The sequence below is a fragment of the Haematobia irritans genome, chromosome 1 (genome assembly GCF_050003625.1).
Source record: "Haematobia irritans isolate KBUSLIRL chromosome 1, ASM5000362v1, whole genome shotgun sequence".
NCBI lineage: Eukaryota > Metazoa > Arthropoda > Insecta > Diptera > Muscidae > Haematobia > Haematobia irritans.
The window spans coordinates 212,723,505-212,743,892 of record NC_134397.1 but is presented as its reverse complement, the minus strand read 5'-3'; the positions used below and the strand labels follow the sequence as shown (position 1 = coordinate 212,743,892).

Sequence of the window (20,388 nt, the reverse complement as noted above, 5' to 3'; positions counted from 1 at the left end):
AGATATGGAATTTGTCTACATTTTTCGTATTCCAATGTGATCTCATTAGAAAAAGCAAAGCGCAGCAGAGTAAGCGTTAGTAATGCAACAGACACCGTCGTTAGCTATTTACTCTACAGTTGGTGTATTAATTTTTGTTCTTTTCGTGAGTGTTTTTAATGTAACATGCAATTTGTACGTATTTAATTGTATTGTGTATATATTTTCTTTTCTATTTGTATACGCAGAAAAATTTTCCCGATGAAGTCTTTCAATGAAAAGACGAAATATTGAATAAATAAAAAATTAATCATCCAGACCTCGAGCTCGTTTTTATCAACAATTATCAATTGGAAAATCTATATACAGGTCGAATATAATAAAAACATCCATAATATAAGAAATAAAGTTTTGACAAAATTTTCTATAAAAATAAAATTTTAACAAAATTTTCTATAGAATTGAAATTTTGACAAAACTTTCTATAGAAATAAAATTTTGACAAAATTTTCTATAGAATTAAAATATTGACAAAATTTTCAATAACAATAAAATTTTAACGAAATTTTCTATAGAATTAAAATTTTGACAAAATTTTCTATAGAAATAAAATTTTGACAAAATTTTCTATAGAAATAAAATTTTGACAAAATTTTTTATACATAAAATTTTGGTAAACTTTTCTTACAATTAAATTTTGATAACATTTTCTTACAATTAAATGTTGACAAAATTTTCTATAGAATTAAAATTTTGATAAAATTTTCTATTGAAATAAAATTTTGACAAATGTTTCTATAGAAATAAATTTTTGACAAAATTTTCTATAGATATGAAAATCTGACAAAATTTTCTATAGAAATATGATTTTGACAAAATTTTCTATATAAATAAAATTTTGATAAAATTTTCTTACAATTAAAGTTTGATAAAATTTTGACAACACTTTTTATAGAAATAAAATGTTGACATTTCTATAGAAATAAAATTTTGAAAAATTTTCTATAGAAATAAAATTTTGACAAAATTTTCTATAGAAATAAAATTTTAACAAAATTTTCTAAAGAAATAAGATTTTGACAAAATTATCAATAGAAATAAGATTTTAACAAAATATTCTATAGAAATAAAGTTTTAACAAAATATTATATAGAAATAAAATATTGACAAAATTTTCTATAGAAATAAAGTTTTAACAAAATTTTATATAGAAATAAAATTTTGACAAAATTTGCTATAGCAACAAAATTTTGACAAAATTTTCTATATAAATAAAATGTTGACAAATTTTACTATAGAAATAAAATTTTGACAAAATTTTTTATGCATAAAATTTTGGTAAACTTTTCTTACAATTAAATTTTGATAACATTTTCTTACAATTAAATTTTGATAACATTTTCGTACAATTAAATGTGGACAAAATTTTCTATAGAATTAAAATTTTGACAAAATTTTCTATTGAAATAAAATTTTGACAAATGTTTCTATAGAAATAAATTTTTGACAAAATTTTCTATAGATATGAAATTATGACAAAATTTTCTATAGAAATAAAATTTTGATAAAATTTTCTTACAATTAAAGTTTGATAAAATTTTGACAACACTTTTTATAGAAATAAAATGTTGACATTTCTATAGAAATAAAATTTTGAAAAATTTTCTATAGAAATAAAATTTTGAAAAATTTTCTATAGAAATAAAATTTTGACAAAATTTTCTATAGAAATAAGATTTTGATCAAATTTTCTATAGAAATAAAATTTTGACAAAATTTTCTATAGATATAAAATTTTAACAAAATTTTGTAAAGAAATAAGATTTTGACAAAATTATCAATAGAAATAAGATTTTAACAAAATATTCTATAGAAATAAAGTTTAACAAAATTTTATATAGAAATAAAATTTTCTGTGGAAATAAAATATTGACAAAATTTTCTATATAAATAAAGTTTTAACAAAATTTTCTATAGAAATAAAATTTTGACAAAATTTTCTATAGAAATAAAATTTTGGCAAAATTTTCTATAGAAATAAAATTTTGACAAAATTTTCTATAGAAATAAAATTTTGACAAAATTTTCTACAGAAATACAACTTTAACAAAATTTTCTATAGAAATAAAATTTTGACAAAATTTTCTATAGAAATAAAATTTTGACAAAATTTTCTATAGAAATAAAATATTGACAAAATTTTCTGTAGAAATAAAATATTGGCAAAATTTTCTATAGAAATAAAATTCTGGCAAAATTGTGTGTAGAAATAAAATTTTGACAAAGTTTTCTATAGAAATACAATTTTTACAAAATTTTCTATAGAAATAAAATTTTGACAAAATTTTCTATAGAAATAACTTTTTTTTACAAAATTTTCTATAGAAATAAAATTTTGAAAATTTTTTTTACAAAATTTTCTGTAGAATTAAAATTTTGACAACATTTTCTATAGGAACTAAATTTTGAGAAAATTTTTTATAGGAATAAAATTTTGAGAACATTTTCTATAGATTTATATTTAGCCTTTGGTGTCCGTCCGTCCGCAGGATTGTGGTAGCAATTAATAAGCAATTTGCCTGAAATTTGGTACAGAGTGTTTTAATGAACAAGGCGAAACACTGCTGAATATGGAAACACTCGGATCTAATATAAATATATGTCCCATATATATGTATCTCCCGATTTCGATAAATGAGGTTGCATTGCGCTTTTTTTTATCAACCTATCATCGTCAAATTTTGCACAAGGTAATTTAATTCACCATCCTTTAAGTGTGCAAAATTGTATCGAAATCGGTTCAGATTTAGATATAGCTCCCATATGTACGTATCACCCGATTCTTAAAAATTGTGTCCCAAAATAAACTTATTTATTAATCGATTGTACTCAAATTCAGTATAAGGAAAATATTATCGAAATCGGTTTAGTTTGAGATATTGCTCCCATATATATGTATCGCCCTATTTATTAACCGATCGTACTCGACTCGTTTTTTGTTTACCGAGCGTTGTTAGGATGTCGATTGGTTTAAGATTGCAATACACTGCATACGAACATTGTTATATACTATTGGTGTTATACCCTCCACCATAGGATGGGGGTATATTAACTTTGTCATTCCATTTGTAACACATCGAAATATTGCTCTAAGACCCCATAAAGTATATATATTCTGGGTCGTGGTGAAATTCTGAGTCGATCTGAGCATGTCCGTCCGTCCGTCTGTTGAAATCACGCTAACTTCCGAACGAAACAAGCTATCGACTTGAAACTTGGCACAAGTAGTTGTTATTGATGTAGGTCGGATGGTATTGCAAATGGGCCATATCGGTCCACTTTTACGTATAGCCCCCATATAAACGGACCCCCCAAATTTGGCTTTCAGAAGACCCTCTAAGAGAAGCAAATTTCATCCGATCCGGCTGAAATTTGGTACATAGTGTTACTATAGGGTCTCTAACAACCATGCAAAAATTGGTCCACATCGGTCCATAATTATATATAGCCCTCATATAAACCGATCCCCCGATTTTGCTTTCAGAGCCTCTAAGAGAAACAAATTTCATCCGAACCGGTTGAAATTTGATACACGGTGTTAGCATATGGTCTATAGCCCCCATATAAACCGATCACCCGATGTGGTTTGCGGAGCCTCTAAGAGAAGTAAATTTCATCCGATCCGGCTGAAATTTGGTACGTGGTGTTGGTATATGGTCTCTAACAACCATGCAAAAATTGGTCCACATCGGTCCATAATTATATACAGCCCCCATATAAACCGATCCCCAGATTTGACTTCCGGAGCCTCGTGGAAGAGCAAAATGCAACCGATTCGGTTGAAATTTGGTATGTGGTATTAATATATGGCCTCAAACACCCATGCAAAAATTGGTCGAAATCGGTCCATAATTATATATAGCCCCCATATAAACCGATCCACAGATTTGATCTCCGGAGCCCCTTGGAAGAGCAAAATTCATCCGATTCGGTTTAAATTTGGTACGTGAATTTAGTACATGGAGGAGCAAATTTCATCCGAGTCAGTTGAAACTTGGTACATTGTGCTAGTATATGGCCGTTAACAACCATGCCTAACTAGGTCCATATCGGTCTATAGTTAGATATAGCCCTCAGATAAATAGATCCCCAATCACACAAAAATTGGTCTATATCAAGTTCATAATTGTATATAGCCCACATATAAGCGACCCTATATTTCAATTCTGGCTCTCTACGTACCGTGCAAAAGTCCATATCGATTTGTAATTATTTGTAAATTTACCTATACATAACTTTTTTGTCTAATATATACCACGTATGGACTAACTCACAATTTAGAAAACGATGTTAAGAAGTTTTAGATACCACAACCCAATTAATTCGATTGTGGATTACAGTCTTTCGTAGAAGTTTCTACGCAATCCATAGTGAAGGGAACATAAGATTCGGCCTGGCCGAACTTACGGCCGTATATACTTGTTTTTATTCTCGCATTTGTATCACTGCCACCGACATTTTTTGGGTAAGATTGCAAAACGACCATAATACCCTGATTTATTAACCGATCTTAGTCAAATTTTGTGCAAATAACTTGCACTTCTCTATATTATCGGTTCAGATTTAGATATAGCTCCCATATGTATACATTGCCAATTGTGGCCAAAATACTCTTATTTGTTAACCAATGTTACGCAAATTTTGATGTTTTAGCCAATCTTATATAGACTTACGTAGAGCTCTTACATATTGCCCGATTTTCACAAATATGGCTACATTACCCACACTAATTGAGTGATTTCCACTTTATTAATAATGGACTCAATATTAGGTATTACTATCTCTTTAGGAGTAAAATCAGGTATAGCTTCTAATATCAGGCGTTTCTGTTCAGATTGAGATAAAACTCCCATAAACATGTACCCCTTAATTTTATTAAATAAGGAAATCGGGGAGTTTTTCCAAAACCTGTTTCAATGATACCCCACAAATGATTACGTTGACTAATTCAGTAGGGGTGGTTTACGGTGTGATATAGTCGGTCCCGCCCGACTTTCTTCTTTACTTACTAGTTTTTTTTTTTTAATAAAATTAATTCATTTACAATTTTAATTATATTTACAATTAACTATAAATATAATTGTGAGCTTTGACTGCTACGATCTGAAGCTTAAACGTAAATAATAATACTTAAGAATTTTCTTTTATTTCTTATCTTTGCAGAAAAATGCACGAATACCAAAGAGAACATGCCGAAGCAGCTATTGACGTTTCGACTTATGTTTCAAATCCTATCAATGCTTATTTATTAACAAAACGTTTAACCACCGATTGGAAACAAGTGGAGAATCTAATGGCCCATGATGTGGGTGCAGGTAAGTTAAGGAAATTCTCTCAGACAACTTATAACGAATGAACTTATATGAACTTTCCTTCCTCATCTTCTTCTCACACAGAGTTCCTTGGAAATATCTCCAATTATAGATCAATATTGAAATTCCCATCAGAGGAAGATCTCAATGGAGCGGCAGTGGCTTTAATGCGTCTACAGGATACCTATAATTTGGATACATCCAGTTTGGCTAGAGGTGAATTGAATGGCGTTCAATACAGGTTAGTAAGGATTTAATAGAGCCATGTTTTCTGTGGCTAATTAAATAATTTCCCTCTCTCTCTCTCTCGTTGCTCTAGTACGGAAATGTCTTCAGACGATTGTTTCGAATTGGGTCGTCAATCGTATGTAAATCATGATTATTATCACACTGTCCTATGGATGAATGAGGCCATGACTCGTATGATGGATGAACCTAGAAATCGTTCGTTAACATTTTCCAAGGCTGATATTTTAGAATATTTAGCTTTCTCAACATACAAACAAGGTAAGTGGGACCTTTCATTGATTTGTCAGACCATTTCATGTGGTTGGTAGTGATGGCGGTTGGCGGTGGTGATGACAATGATGTTGATGTTCTTAGCACCTTTGCCTTGGAAATTTTCAATTTGATTAAATTGAATAGAAATGTATAATGTTTCCTGTTCTTCTTGGCCATTACTTTGATATTGAATTACATTTCATATAAAATGTCACCTATAAAACTGTAAGTGACTTTGATTGCATTTTAGTTTTATAGCATTTGTATTTTGTGGGTGCTTCATCTAACAATCATGCTCAGAGTTTCTTCAATCGTTGGTTGATATCGACCATAATGCAGTTTGTGATGGTACCATGTTGTGAGTTTTTGGAATGGCTTGTATGTAAAATGCTGTTAGCATTTGGCAGTGGGACAAATGCAGGTGATTGTAGGTTATCTTCATTGCTAATGTTTAATTTGGGAAAGCTTTTATAAGTTCTCAAAACTTCAGGATTGAATATGAGAATGTCTTTTAGGGTGATCGTAACAGGTTGGCTGATAAGTCCCCAGTCTAACAAAGAGAAACACATTTTTTTTGTCAAAATTCGTTTTATTATTCAACATAGATCCCTTTAAGAGCGATACAACGATTATAATGACCTTCCAATTTTTTGATACCATTTTGGTAGTACTCCTTCGGTTTTGCCTCAAAATAGGCCTCAGTTTCGGCGATCACCTCTTCATTGCAGCCAAATTTTTTCCCAGCGAGCATCCTTTTGAGGTCTGAGAACAAGAAAAAGTCGCTGGGGCCAGATCTGGAGAATACGGTGGGTGGGGAAGAAATTCGAAGCCCAATTCATGAATTTTTGCCATCGTTCTCAATGACTTGTGGCACGGTGCGTTGTCTTGGTGGAACAACACTTTTTTCTTCTTCATATGGGGCCGTTTTGCCGCGATTTCGACATTTAAACGCTCCAATAACGCCATATAATAGTCACTGTTGATGGTTTTTTCCGTTCGCAAGATAATCGATGAAAATTATTCCATGCGCATCCCAAAAAACAGAGGCCATTACTTTGCCAGCGGACTTTTGAGTCTTTCCACGCTTAGGAGACGGTTCACCGGTCGCTGTCCACTCAGCCGACTGTCGATTGGACTCAGGAGTGTAGTGATGGAGCCATGTTTCATCCATTGTCACATATCGAGGGAAAAACTCGGGTGTATTACGAGTTAACAGCTGCAACCACCGTTCAGAATCATCAACACGTTGTTGTTTTTGGTCAAATGTGAGCTCGCGCGGCACCCATTTTGCACAGAACTTCCGCATATCCAAATATTGATGAATGATATGACCAACACGTTCCTTTGATATCTTTAAGGCTTCTGCTACCCGGATCAACTTCATTTTACGGTCATTCAAAATCATTTTGTGGATTTTTTTGATGTTTTCGTCGGTAACCACCTCTTTCGGGCGTCCACTGCGTTCACCGTCCTCCGTGCTCATTTCATTACACTTGAATTTTGCACACCAATCAATTATTGTTGATTTCCCTGGGGCAGAGTCCGAAAACTCATTATCAAGCCAAGTTTTTGCTTCCAACGTATTTTTTTCCCTTCAGAAAACAGTATTTTATCAAATCACGAAATTCCTTTTTTTCCATTTTTTCACAATAACAAAAGTTGCTTCACAAAAGACGCTCTATCTCACAAACTAATTGACTTACAGACCTCAAATTTTGACACGAATCATTTGAAGGTTGATACTATATAAAAATAATATGCATATAATACTAGCGACGCCATCTATGTGTCAGACCGGGGACTTATTAGCCAACCTGTTAGGTTAGGTGGCAGCCCCATATATCAGGCTCACTTAGACTATTCTGTCCATTGTGATACCACATTGGTGAACTTCTCTCTTATCACTGAGTGCTGCCCGATTCCATGTTAAGCTCAATGACAAGGGACCTCCTTTTTATAGCCGAGTCCGAACGGCTTTCCACATTGCAGTGAAACCACATAGAGAAGCTTTGAAACCTTCAGAAATGTAACCAGCATTACTGGGGTAATCCACCGCTGAAAAACTTTTGTGGTGTTTTCAGTAAGATCATTTCTGTTCTTACCTTATTAACTCTACACAAAATTATTGATGGCAAATCCTAGATTTTTGCCACACTATAATATTTATGTAATGTGAAATATCTTAGAATTTCAATGCTATACTACTATATACAGTGTTACCGTTGGAAATTTTGAAAAAGTCGCAAAAAAAGTCGCATACTCAAAAAAGGTCGCACAAAAAAGTAGCATAATGATAAAAAAAAGTCGCATACATTTGTGAAGTATTTTTATTACAAAACATCTTCTATGAATCAACACAAAAACAATAAAGGAACACTCCCTTTAACATAAAGAGATATTTTAGCAACTTATTGTATCAGAAAATCCAGTAAAACGTAAACTTGCAATAAATAAAAAATTGATTTTTTTCTCCTTCCTAAAATTAGCAGAAATATACGAGAACGCCATCAAGTGCCAATTTACTATCAGCCATGTAAAAGCATTTAAATCAATTAAAAAAACAAAAATATTTATTTTTTATACTACACTCCTAATTGACTCTGTGAAATATATTGCACCTATTATTTGTTAATGGCTAACTATTGCAAGATTTTACTGGGAAAAAAATTCCTAGCAAAAACTTGCAACTTATCTATTCCTCAAATTTCACATTTGATCTCACTGTGGCTCTCTTTTGCTGGCTTTTTGGAGTAAACGAAAGACTCCAGTAAAAATTTTTGATAATTATCAAAAATTAGTGGGTACTCGAACGGAGCTAGTGGTTGAAATGATATGCAACAAAACAACGACTTAACAAACCAGAACACCGTGTAGGGTAGGTATCGTAGGTTAGGTGATACTATACGTGATCTACTTCTCCCTTAGTTATGAGTGCTTCTATGTTTAGTTCAATGACAACTTGTCATTGAAAAGTGAACTCTTTTTTATAGCCGAGTTCTGGCGTCTCACATTGTGGTGGAGAAGCTTTGAAACATTCAGCATCCACCGTAGAAACACATGTTGCTCTTTGGTCGAAACTGGTTTTGAATCCATGACCCTTTGTATACAAGGCGGGCCATTGGGGTGGCTTCGCACGGCGATGAATTCCCACTTGCTTAAAATTTAAGCACTTTCCTTTTTTTACATATTTTAAAAAAGTCGCACAAAAAGTCGCATGACGTCAAAAAGGTTGCAAAATGCGACTCTACCAAATAATAGTAGTATTATTTGGTAGAGTACATAATAAAAGACTTTCTCCCATATACAATGAACTTAAAGTAAACTTTAAACCAATACTTTTTATTAAAATAGGTGGATTTATTACCCAGCAAAAACTCTCATTACCCGGTAATCTTGTAGGTAAGCCTATTTAAAAATTAATAACCACTTATTAATTGGCATCGCTTCGGATTACATTTACATGCGTATGTCCTAGAAGGAAAGTACTTCTCCCCAGGCATACTTTCGGTCATAAAATAAGTAGTGCATTTAAAGCATATAATCACCTAATATGTAATGACTTAATCGTAGATACGCCAAAGCTTGCAAAATAGCCACTTATTGTCTCAGACATCCAAATCTCGAAAATATTGATTTATATCGCCGATTACAATGGATCAAAATATGGCGAGTGATGCTGTAATAGGAGAACTACTTGAATAGACACGAATATTGTATAAATAAACAAAAAATCTAATAAATAATCTCAATAAGATTACACGAAATTTAATTTCACACTTAAAATAGAAATAAATGTAGGTTGTTTAAGTGAGTTGGATTCGTGAATTACGTTATAATATATCCAATAGCCAATTCACATAAGGTTCGAAATCTACTAAAAGTAGATTTTAAGTCTCTTTTTTTATAAGGCTAATGGCATTTGAAAATTAGTTTAAGCGCATTTTGGAAGTGTAATGTGAATGACGTATAAGAAAGCATTTATTTAAAACATAATATGATAATGTCACTAAACACAATTATAATGAAATATTTTTGATAAAAATTTCTTAACGGAAAAATATAAGTGCTCGATTATGTGAATAATTATACCTAATGGTACCATCATTTATTCTATTTTATTAATTCGTTAACTACAACTGCCTAAAAATTTGAGAATAACAATTCGAAAATTACCGAGAAGTATTTATTTTTGTCATTACAAGTTAGTCATTATAACTCGCCGCAATGTAATGCAACGTGTAATGACAGCTTTACTCCTGGTAATGTAAATTGTAATGAGATGTGGTTTGCTGGGTAACCAATGTATAATCTAGTTGTGGTTACTAGTTGGATTCAAAAAGGAAGACACGTTCACACCACGTATCGTATGCATAACGAAGGCTTTATATATGACAACAAATTACATAGCATACTTTCAGGCTCGAACAAAATAACTACAAACGAATATCTGTATTAATATCTCATCCTCAAAGTATGCTTTAGCTAATTGAAATTCTTTAACTCAATTCTTTTCTTTACACTGCCTTACATAAATGTGTGAAGACTTACAGGGTGGCTGATATTTAATGCAATCAAATAAAACACTATACTTTTTTACATATTTTGGAAATAACATCAATTTTAGAATTTGTTGAGATATGTTCGTATTTGCTACTTCTGGCACGAATTATGGCTAACAAATGGTCGACAAAGCCATCCCTCAAGAAACAGTGTACCCACCAGGAAGGAACATTTTTTTGTTAATTTTAGAAAATTTTAACTAAACTGTATTGCAAACGGAGATGTCGCGCCGTTTCCAAAAAACTAAGTAAATATTTTTCGACAAATTGATAAAGGATTACTAAATTTTCTATACAACCGATCTTAAACTTAATAGGAGAGCAGAAGTTTATGCTGTAATGTTTAAAGTAGAAGAGGTTGGATTTCTCTAAAAATCGACTCCTGTAACACGTATCATCCCAAAGATTCAAGCTTGGTATGCCTCAAAGATTAATCGATTTTTTTCTTAATTTTTTTATACCCACCACCATAGAATGGTGACGGGGGCATAATAAGTTTGTCATTCCGTTTGTAACACATCGAAATATCGATTTCCGACTATATAAAGTATATATTCTTGATCAGGGAGAAATTCTAAGACGATATAACGATGTCTGGCTGTCTGTCTGTCTGTTGTAATCACGCTACAGTCTTCAATAATGAAGCAATCGTGCTGAAATATTGCACAAACTCGTCTTTTGTCTGCAGACAGATCAAGTTCGAAGATGGGCTATATCGGTCCATGTTTTGCTATAGCCCCCATATAGACCGATCTCCCGATTTTACTTCTTGGGCTTATAGAAACCGCAGTTTTTATTAAATTTACCTGGAATTCGAAATCTAGAGGTACTGTAGGACCACAAATATGTGTGCCAAAAATTGTGAGTATCGGTCCATATTTCAGTATAGCCCCCATATAGACCGATCTCCCGAGTTTACTTCATGGGCTTATAGAAACCGCAGTTTTTTTCCAATTTACCTAAAATTGGAAATCGAGAGGTACTTTAGAACCGTAAAGAGGTGTGCCAAAAATGGTGAGCATCGGTCCATGTTTTTGGTATGGTCCCCATATAAACCGACTTCCCGATTTGGGGTCTTGGGCTTATAGAAACCGTAGTTTTTATCCAATTTGCCTGAAATTGAAAATCTATAGGTAATTTAGGACCATCAAAAGGTGTGCCCAAAATGGTCCGTATCGTTACATGTTTTGGTATAGCCCCCATATAGACCGATCTCCCGATTTTACATCTTGGGTTTATAGAATTCGTAGTTTATATACAATTTGCCTGAAATTGGAAATTTATAGGTATTTTAGGACCATAAAGAGGTGTGCCACAAATGGTGAGTATCGGTCCATGTTATGGTATAGCCCCCATATAGACCGATATCCTGATTTTACTACAATTTGCCTGAAATTGGAAATCTAGAGGTATTTTCTTATAAATCCAGAATCTGATATAGTCCTCATAGGTGAAATCTTTAAATTTATCTTCGGGAAGTGTCCTCAAGCCCTCCTGAAATTTCAAAGGAAACCCTAATATTTGGTTCATGGTGGTGGGTATTTCAGATTCGGCCCGGCCGAACTTACTGCTGTATATACTTGTTTTTAAATATCAATTTTTATAAGTAGACCATCCTCTTGCAACTTAAAGTGATTTTTTCCATTTTTTAATAGCATAATTGAGTTTTCTTTATTGGTCAAATATTAAATGTACGTGACGTGCCACGGCATACAAGAGAAGTAAAAGTATTTATTCATTGGCATCATGTACACTCATAGAAAAAAATCATACACGGCGTGCTCATTTCAAAACGATACGTTCATGAAAGTGAATCAACAAACATATGGTGTCGAACGGAGAACGACAACGATAAAATGACACCAGCGTTCACGATCTGAAAACGTTATGGTTACGAATTTATAAACAGGATTAAAAAAAAGATTTCCGCTACTGTGACTCGAACCTGTGTGTTCTGCACCATACGCCTTAACAGTCGCCTTAGCACCTTGCACCACCGAGGGAGTTGCCATAATAACATCTAACTATTATGTTAAGACTTCTCATGGACAGAGAAAAACGCATACCGTTCATGAAATCGTGAACGCCCGTGGTCGAAATTGTGAACGTTCCGTTTTGATATTTTGTGAACGTTTCCGTTTCATTTTGTCACCGTCTGTTCACGACTATGGAACATAATTTTTTCTATTAGTGTATGGTTATATGGCTTCACCGGTTTCCATTGTCTGTTTACTTAAATACGAGATACATGTCCATGCTTTGCAATCGAAATGCTGTTATAAAAATATATGATTCAATTAAAGAGGATTTACACGAAAATAAATTTCTTTTCTATAAATTGAAATTTTAAAAATTTTTTATTTTTATGTAGTTTTTATTTTTTGCGCCCAACTTAATCTCTTTGGGTACAACCTTGTGGCCACCTGTAGAATTTTGATAAAAAATATTTATCCAAAAAAATGAGTAAACAAATTTCAATAATATTTTTTGAGTAGCGTTATTGTTGAGAGTTTTTAAAATGTGGCACAAATAGTGTAATTAGCAATAAAAGGCGGCACACAACTTTTAAAAAAGGGACACATGTTTTTATAAAGTATACAATAACAAGTATATACGGCCGTAAGTTCGGCCAGGCCGAAGCTTATGTACCCTCCACCATGGATTGCGTAGAAACTTCTACTGAAAACTGTCATCCACAATCGAATTACTTGTGTTGCGGTAACACTTGCCGATGGCAAGGTATCTTAAAACTTCCTAACTCTGTAATATATACCACATAGTTCATACGTGGTATATATTAAACTAAAAAAGGCCGATTAAATACGTATATAATTAAGTTTAAAGTTTCTATAGAAATAACATTTTGACAAAATAAAATTTTGACAACATTTTCTATAGAAATAAAATTTTAACAAACTTTTCTATAGAAATAAAATTTTAACAAAATTTTCTATAGAAATAAAATTTTGACAATATTTTCTATAGAAATAAAATTTTGACAACATTTTCTATAAAAATAACATTTTGAAAAAATTTTCTATAAAAATAAAATTTTGCTAGATTATTTTTGGCTCGAGTGGCAACCATGATTATGAACCGATATGACCAATTTTTGTGTGATTTGGGATCAGCTATATATATAACTATAGACCGATATGGACCAATTTTGGCATGGTTGTTAGCGGCCTTATACTAACACCACGTTGTAAATTTCAACTGTATCGGATGAATTTTGCTCCTCCAAGAGGCTCCGGAGATCTAATCTGGGGAACGGTTTATATGGGGGCTATATATAATTATGGACCGATATGGACCAATTCTTGCGTGTTTGTTAGATACCACATTCTAACACCTCGTTCCAAATTTAAACCGGATCGGATGAATTTTGCTCCTCAGAGAGGCTCCGGAGGTCAAATCTGGGGATCGGTTTATATGGGGGCTATATATAATTATGGTCCGATATGGACCAATGTTGGCATCCCGAGTAAAAATTGAGAGATCTAATTTGATACAATTAGATATTAGTAGATCCGAAAAATGGTAAGATCTAATCATATCTAATTACTATGGAATTAGATCTGATCAGATCTCAAAATTGGCCTAGATCTAATGTCTTAGATATGATTATATCTATCCCTATATACAGTTGGATCTCGTCATATGTGGAATTATATATAATAATATCTAATTGTGTCTCATCATATCTAAGTAAGTCTGCTTGGATCCAAAGCGGCCAATTTTGAGATCTAATCATATCTACTTAGATCCCCCAATTTGTACACGGGATGTTTATTAGAAACCATGACAAACACCACGTACCCAATTTCAACTGGATCGGATGAATTTTGCTCCTCTAAGAGGCTCCGGAGGTCAAATCTGGGGATCGGTTTATATGGGGGCTATATATAATTATGGACCAATTTTTGCATGGTTGTTAGAGACCATATACTAATACACCCAGAAAAAAGGGGCTCTAATGCCAACTGAACTTTATTTTAGTTCATGAAGTTTAGTTGATTTTAGTTAAACTTTGCACAATATTAGTAAATGTTCCTTATTTGAATAATTTTTTGCTAACTTTAATGACGTGAACTAAAAAGAAGAAAAAAAGTTTTACACAAATATAGTGCACAATTTTACTAAAAAATAAAATAGTTCATATTTTCCTAAAATGACAGAAGTTTGCTTAAATTGAGTTCATAAGTCTCTCAAATGAGTAAATTTTACAAAAATTGTACCTGTCATGAACTTCGTATAGCGCTAAAGACATTTTAACAATTTTTAAATCCAATTTTTTCTTTCAACATATGAAATTTTCTTAAACAAGAGAAAAAAATTAATTATTTTTAATAAATTTTCTTCAATTTGACAAAAAGTATTAACTTATTTGTAACATGTTGCAATTAGAAAACTATTTTAGTTAAAATTTTCTAAAACAAACCTACATTTTCTTCAACGGTGGGTTCACTATTTTTTGGGTGTACCATGTACCAAATTTCAGCCGGATCGGATGAAATTTGCTTCTCTTAGAGGATCCGCAAACCAAATCTGGGGATCGGTTTATATGGGGGCTATATATAATTATGGACCGATATGGACCAATTTTTGCATGGTTGTTAGAGACCATATACTAACACCACGTACCAAATTTCAGCCGGACAGGTTAAAATTTGCCTCTCTTAGAGGCTCGGCAAGCCAAATCGGGGGATCGGTTTATATGAGGGTTATATATAATTATGGACCGATGTGGACCAATTTTTGCACGGTTGTTAGAGACCATATACTAACGTCATGTACAAAATTTCAGCCGGCTCGGATGAAATTTGCTTCTCTTAGAGGATCGGAAAGCCAAATTTGGGGGTTCGTCTCTTAGAGGCTCGGCAAGCCAAATCGGGGGATCGGTTTATATGGGGGCTATATATAATTATGGACCGATATGGACCAATTTTTGCATGGTTGTTAGAGACCATATACTAACACCACGTTGCAAATTTCAACCGGATCGGATGAAATTTGCTTCTCTTAGAGGATCGGCAAGCCAAATTTGGGGGTTCGTTTATATGGGGGCTATACGTAAAAGTGAACTGATATGGCCCATTTGCAATACCATCCGACCTACATCAATAAAAATCACTTGTGCCAAGTTTCAAGTCGATAGCTTGTTTTGTTCGGAAGTTAGCGTGATTTCAACAGACGGACGGTCGGACGGACATGCTCAGATCGACTCAGAATTTCACCACGGTCCAGAATATATATACTTTATGGGGTCTTAGAGCAATATTTCGATGTGTTACAAACGGAATGACAAAGTTAATATACCCCCATCCTATGGTGGAGGGTATACAAAGCTGGTGGTCTGCTTATATGGGCGCTATACCTATGGTCCGATATTACCTATATGCCATACCATCCGACCAGAGAATGAAGCCGACCCATTTTTGTCGGCGGCGGCGGACACTAAATTTTTGCCTCCGGCGGCGGCGGCTTGACGGCTGAGCCGATATAAATTTGTTCACTCGGCGGCGGACAATTATCCATTACAAAATCAATTTGAAGTTAATCGAATGATAATGAGATTAGTTGTACAACCTATCTAACAAACAAATTTACTTTTCGTTCAAATTTTCTGAGCTAAATTTTTGCTAAATTATTATAGCAGCTTAAATATGATTGGTTGTGTTCAAAATTTTGGAAAAAATACGTCAAATATATATAAATTTTTCTGATTTAAATCGACATTTTTGATTAATTAGCGGCTAAATTTGAGTCGAGGTGAGTCGACATATTCGGCGGCGGCGTCGACTGGCAAAAAATGGTCGGCGGCGACTGAAATCGGCGGCGCGACTCGGCGGCTTCATTCTCTGCATCCGACCTTCATCAATAATAGGTTAGGTTAGGTGGCAGCCCGATGTATCAGGCTCACTTAGACTATTCAGTTCATTGTGATACCACATTGGTGAACTTCTCTCTTATCACTGAGTGCTGCCCGATTCCATGTTAAGCTCAATGACAAGGGACCTCCTTTTTATAGCCGAGTCCGAACGGCTTTCCACTTAGAGAAGCTTTGAAAACCCTCAGAAATGTCACCAGCATTACTGAGGTGGGATAATCCACCGCTGAAAAACTTTTTGGTCGAAGCTGGAATCGAACCCACGACCTTGTGTATGCAAGGCGGGCATGCTAACCATTGCACCACGGTGGCTTCATCAATAAAAGCTACTTGTGCAAAGTTTCAAGTCAACTTCGTTCGGAAGTTTGTATGATTTAAACAGACGGGCAGCTGGACGGACGGAAATCGCTGTGTCGACTCAGTATTTTACCACAACCTAGAATATATATATTATCTGGGGTGTGAGACCAATATTTCTATGTATTCGAAACGGAAGGGAAAAGCTAGTATACCCTCTCTCCTATGCACAGAACAAAATACCACCAAAATTTTTCCTTTTAAAATTTTAATTGATTTTATTAATTTAATAAAAAAATTTAATTGATTTAACAAAATTTTTAATTGAAACAAAAATTAATTGTATCAATTAGTTTTTTTAATTGGAATTATTAATTTTTCAAATGACTAGTGATTGATACTATCATTTCTGTGATTAAAGACATTTCAATTAAAAAATTATTGAGATCAATTAATTTCGTGATTGAAGACAAAAATATTTTTTATGTGCTGTGGAGGTTATACGAATTATCCAAAACATTGCACAACATGACAAGAAAGTCGCACAAAAATGTAATACGTTGATTTGAATAGAGAGTGTGACAAATTTTCTACTAAAATGGCACAAGGGTATCATAGAAGTGGGGACGTGAGTCTCCTGAAAGTATGCTAAAAAAGAGATCTTTATAAAAACTTACATAAATGCATTTAATTTGTATTTATTATTTATGGGAAAAAGTGACACGTTTTTATACCCTGCGCCACACTGTGGAACAGGGTATTATAAGTTAGTGCATATGTTTGTAACACCCAGAAGGAGACGAGATAGACACATGGTGTCTTTGGCACTAATGCTCAGGGTGGGTCCCTGAGTCGATATAACCATGTCCGTCTGTCCGTCCGTCCGTCCGTCCGTCTGTCTGATCAAAGTCTAGGTCGCAATTTAAGTCCAATCGCCTTCAAATTTGGCACATGTTCCTAATTTGGGTCAGAATAGAACCCTATTGATTTTGGAAGAAATTGGTTCAGATTTAGATATAGCTCCCATATATATCTTTCGCCCGATATGCACTAATATGGAGCTAGCAGCCAGAGTTTTATACCGATTTGCTTGAAATTTTGTACAAACATAACACTTAGTCGTATAGTCAAGTGTGCAAAATTTGATTGAAATTGGTTCAGATTTAGATATAGCTCCCATATATATCTTTCGCCCGATATGGACTTAAATGGCTCCAGAAGCCAGATTTTTGCCGAATTTGGTTGAAATTTTGCACTAGGAGTACAATTAGTAGTATAGTCAAGTGTGCAAAATTTGATTGAAATCGGTTCAGATTTAGATATAGCTCCCATATATATCTTTCGCCCGATATGGACTAATATGGTCCTAAAAGCCAGAGTTTTGGCTCAATTTGGTTGAAATTTTGCACAGGGAGTAGATTTAGCATTGTAGCTATGCGTGCCAAATTTGGTTGAAATCGATTCAGATTTAGATATAGCTCCCATATATACCTTTCGCCCGATATGGACTAATATGGTCCTAGAAGTCAGAGTTTTGGTCCAATTTGTTTGAAATTTTGCACTAGGAGTACAATTAGTAGTGCAGTTAAATGTGCAAAATTTGATTGAAATCGGGTCAGATTTAGATATAGCTTCCATATATATCTTTCGCCCGATATGGACTAATATGGTTCTAATAGCCAGAGTTTTGGCCCAATTTGGTTGAAATTTTGCACAGGGAGTAGATTTAGCATTGTAGCTATGTGTGCCAAATTTGATTGAAATCGGTTCAGATTTATATATAGCTCACATATATAGCTTTCGCCCGATTTACACTCATATGACCACAGAGGCCAATTTTTTACTCCGATTTAGTTGAAATTTTGCACAGGGAGGAGAATAAGCATTGTTGCTATGCGTGCCAAATTTGGTTGAAATCGGTTCAGATTTAGATATAGCTCCCATATATATGTTTTTCTGATTTCGACAAAAATGGTCAAAATACCAACATTTTTCTTGTAAAATCGCCACTGCTTAGTCGAAAAGTTGTAAAAATGACTCTAATTTTCCTAAATTTCTAATACATATATATCGAGCGATAAATCATAAAAAAACTTTTGCGAAGTTTGCTTCAGATTTAAATGTTTCCCATATTTTTTACTAACATTGTGTTCCACCCTAGTGCATTAGCCGACTTAAATTTTGAGTCTATAGATTTTGTAGAAGTCTATCAAATTCTGTCCAGATCGAGTGATATTTAAATGTAAGTATTTGGGACAAACCTTTATATATAGCACCCAACACATTTGACGGATGTGATATCGAAAATTTAGATCTACAAAATGGTGCAGGGTATAATATAGTCGGCCCCGCCCGACTTTAGACTTTCCTTACTTGTTTTTATTATGAATGACATTATTTGTTCCAATTTCTAAAACAAAATTCAACTTTACCGTTGCATGGAAGAGTGTTTCAAACAAAAACCTAAAAAAATAAGTCTTTGCTTTCTATTCAAATAAGTATCTTCGAGGCATTATGCTAAAAGACTGTCATTAAATATTTTCATTGCAAATTTCCCACATAAGTATCCTTAAACCCCTTTTTATCCAGACCATAAACATGAAACGTTTGGATACTCGATATATGTACGTCTCATTTTGGAATATGCAATTTCGTTGACATTCAAGAATTAAATTGTACCACAAACCTTCACATCCGGTTGCACAAACACATCCTGACAAAAGGTATGTATATGGCCACATAGCCATATTGTCGACATTGACGCCAACATTATGCTCCCTGATGTGGCACTGACACTGGCAATCCACAGCAACAGCCCACATTGCAGCAGATCCAATGTTTGTGTATTGGAAAAAGTTGAAGTTTTCTCTATGGTTTTCCAAGGAAAAACAAACACTAAAGCTGGTTGGTAGGGTGGGCAGAGGCAAATGAAAATGAACAACTTTGGTAACCAAAACTGAATTTATCTATAGGACTAGTGCAATACTGTAAAACACTGCAGAGTTCGGAATGAAATTGCACCCACTTCTTGTAGGTAGGGTTGCCAGATGAAACTTTTTGTACAAATGTCCCCAATTTTGTTAGGAATCTGTATTTTGAAATTTTGCAGGTACAAGTTGGAAAAAGCTATTAAGAAGCTAGTAGCTTTTATGTTACGACTATGCCAGATTATACATTTTTACAAGAACTCAAAAATATAGAAAGAGGTAACACCACGCGTATAGTCTTCACGAGATTGCTATGCCACTTAATGGCAAATTTTCAACTTTTTAAAGTGATGATTCATTGGTGCCACTAAATAGCAAACTTTTTTTGAGTTATACTGTTAAAAACTTTAAATTTTGTAAATTTTGATCACAAATCTCGTTAAAATTACCGATATGATGGATACCTTCATAAATAATGCAGTTTTTGGTGTCACATACCAAATTTGTGAGCATACTTTTCCTTTCCCATTACCATAATATTTTCAAGCGGACACATACCCAGCAAAAAATGGAGCACTATTTCAGCACGATTGTAAAGGAGAGAGGGCTGTGGAGCCGGAGTCGGAGTCGGAGTCTGAAGATTTTGCTGGAGTCGGAGTCGTAAAAATGTTGCTCGACTCCGGCTAAACCAATTTTTTTTAAAACACTTCACATTTTTGTAACTAAGCAAGTCTTTACGCAAATTAGTTTCCATTGCGTTATTAATTTAATCAATGTACAGCATGATTGTAAATGAAAATCATTTTCATCAATCAATTCAATTACGGCTATCTTTTGATGTTTCCTAGCAGATGGGCTGGATC

The 20,388-nt window shown here is 33.6% G+C and overlaps 1 protein-coding gene across 3 annotated transcripts in view; it reads left to right on the top strand.

The window, feature by feature from the left end:
- The window catches only part of PH4alphaEFB (prolyl 4-hydroxylase subunit alpha-1), a 173,887-nt gene that overhangs the window by 114,730 nt on the left and 38,769 nt on the right, over positions 1-20,388 (top strand). For all 3 annotated transcript variants that reach the window (XM_075292744.1, XM_075292743.1, XM_075292742.1), the window contains 3 exons: positions 5,203-5,354; positions 5,436-5,592; positions 5,671-5,858. In XM_075292744.1, the coding sequence (XP_075148859.1) occupies positions 5,203-5,354; positions 5,436-5,592; positions 5,671-5,858 (497 nt within the window). The remainder of the gene's footprint in view (positions 1-5,202; positions 5,355-5,435; positions 5,593-5,670; positions 5,859-20,388) is intronic.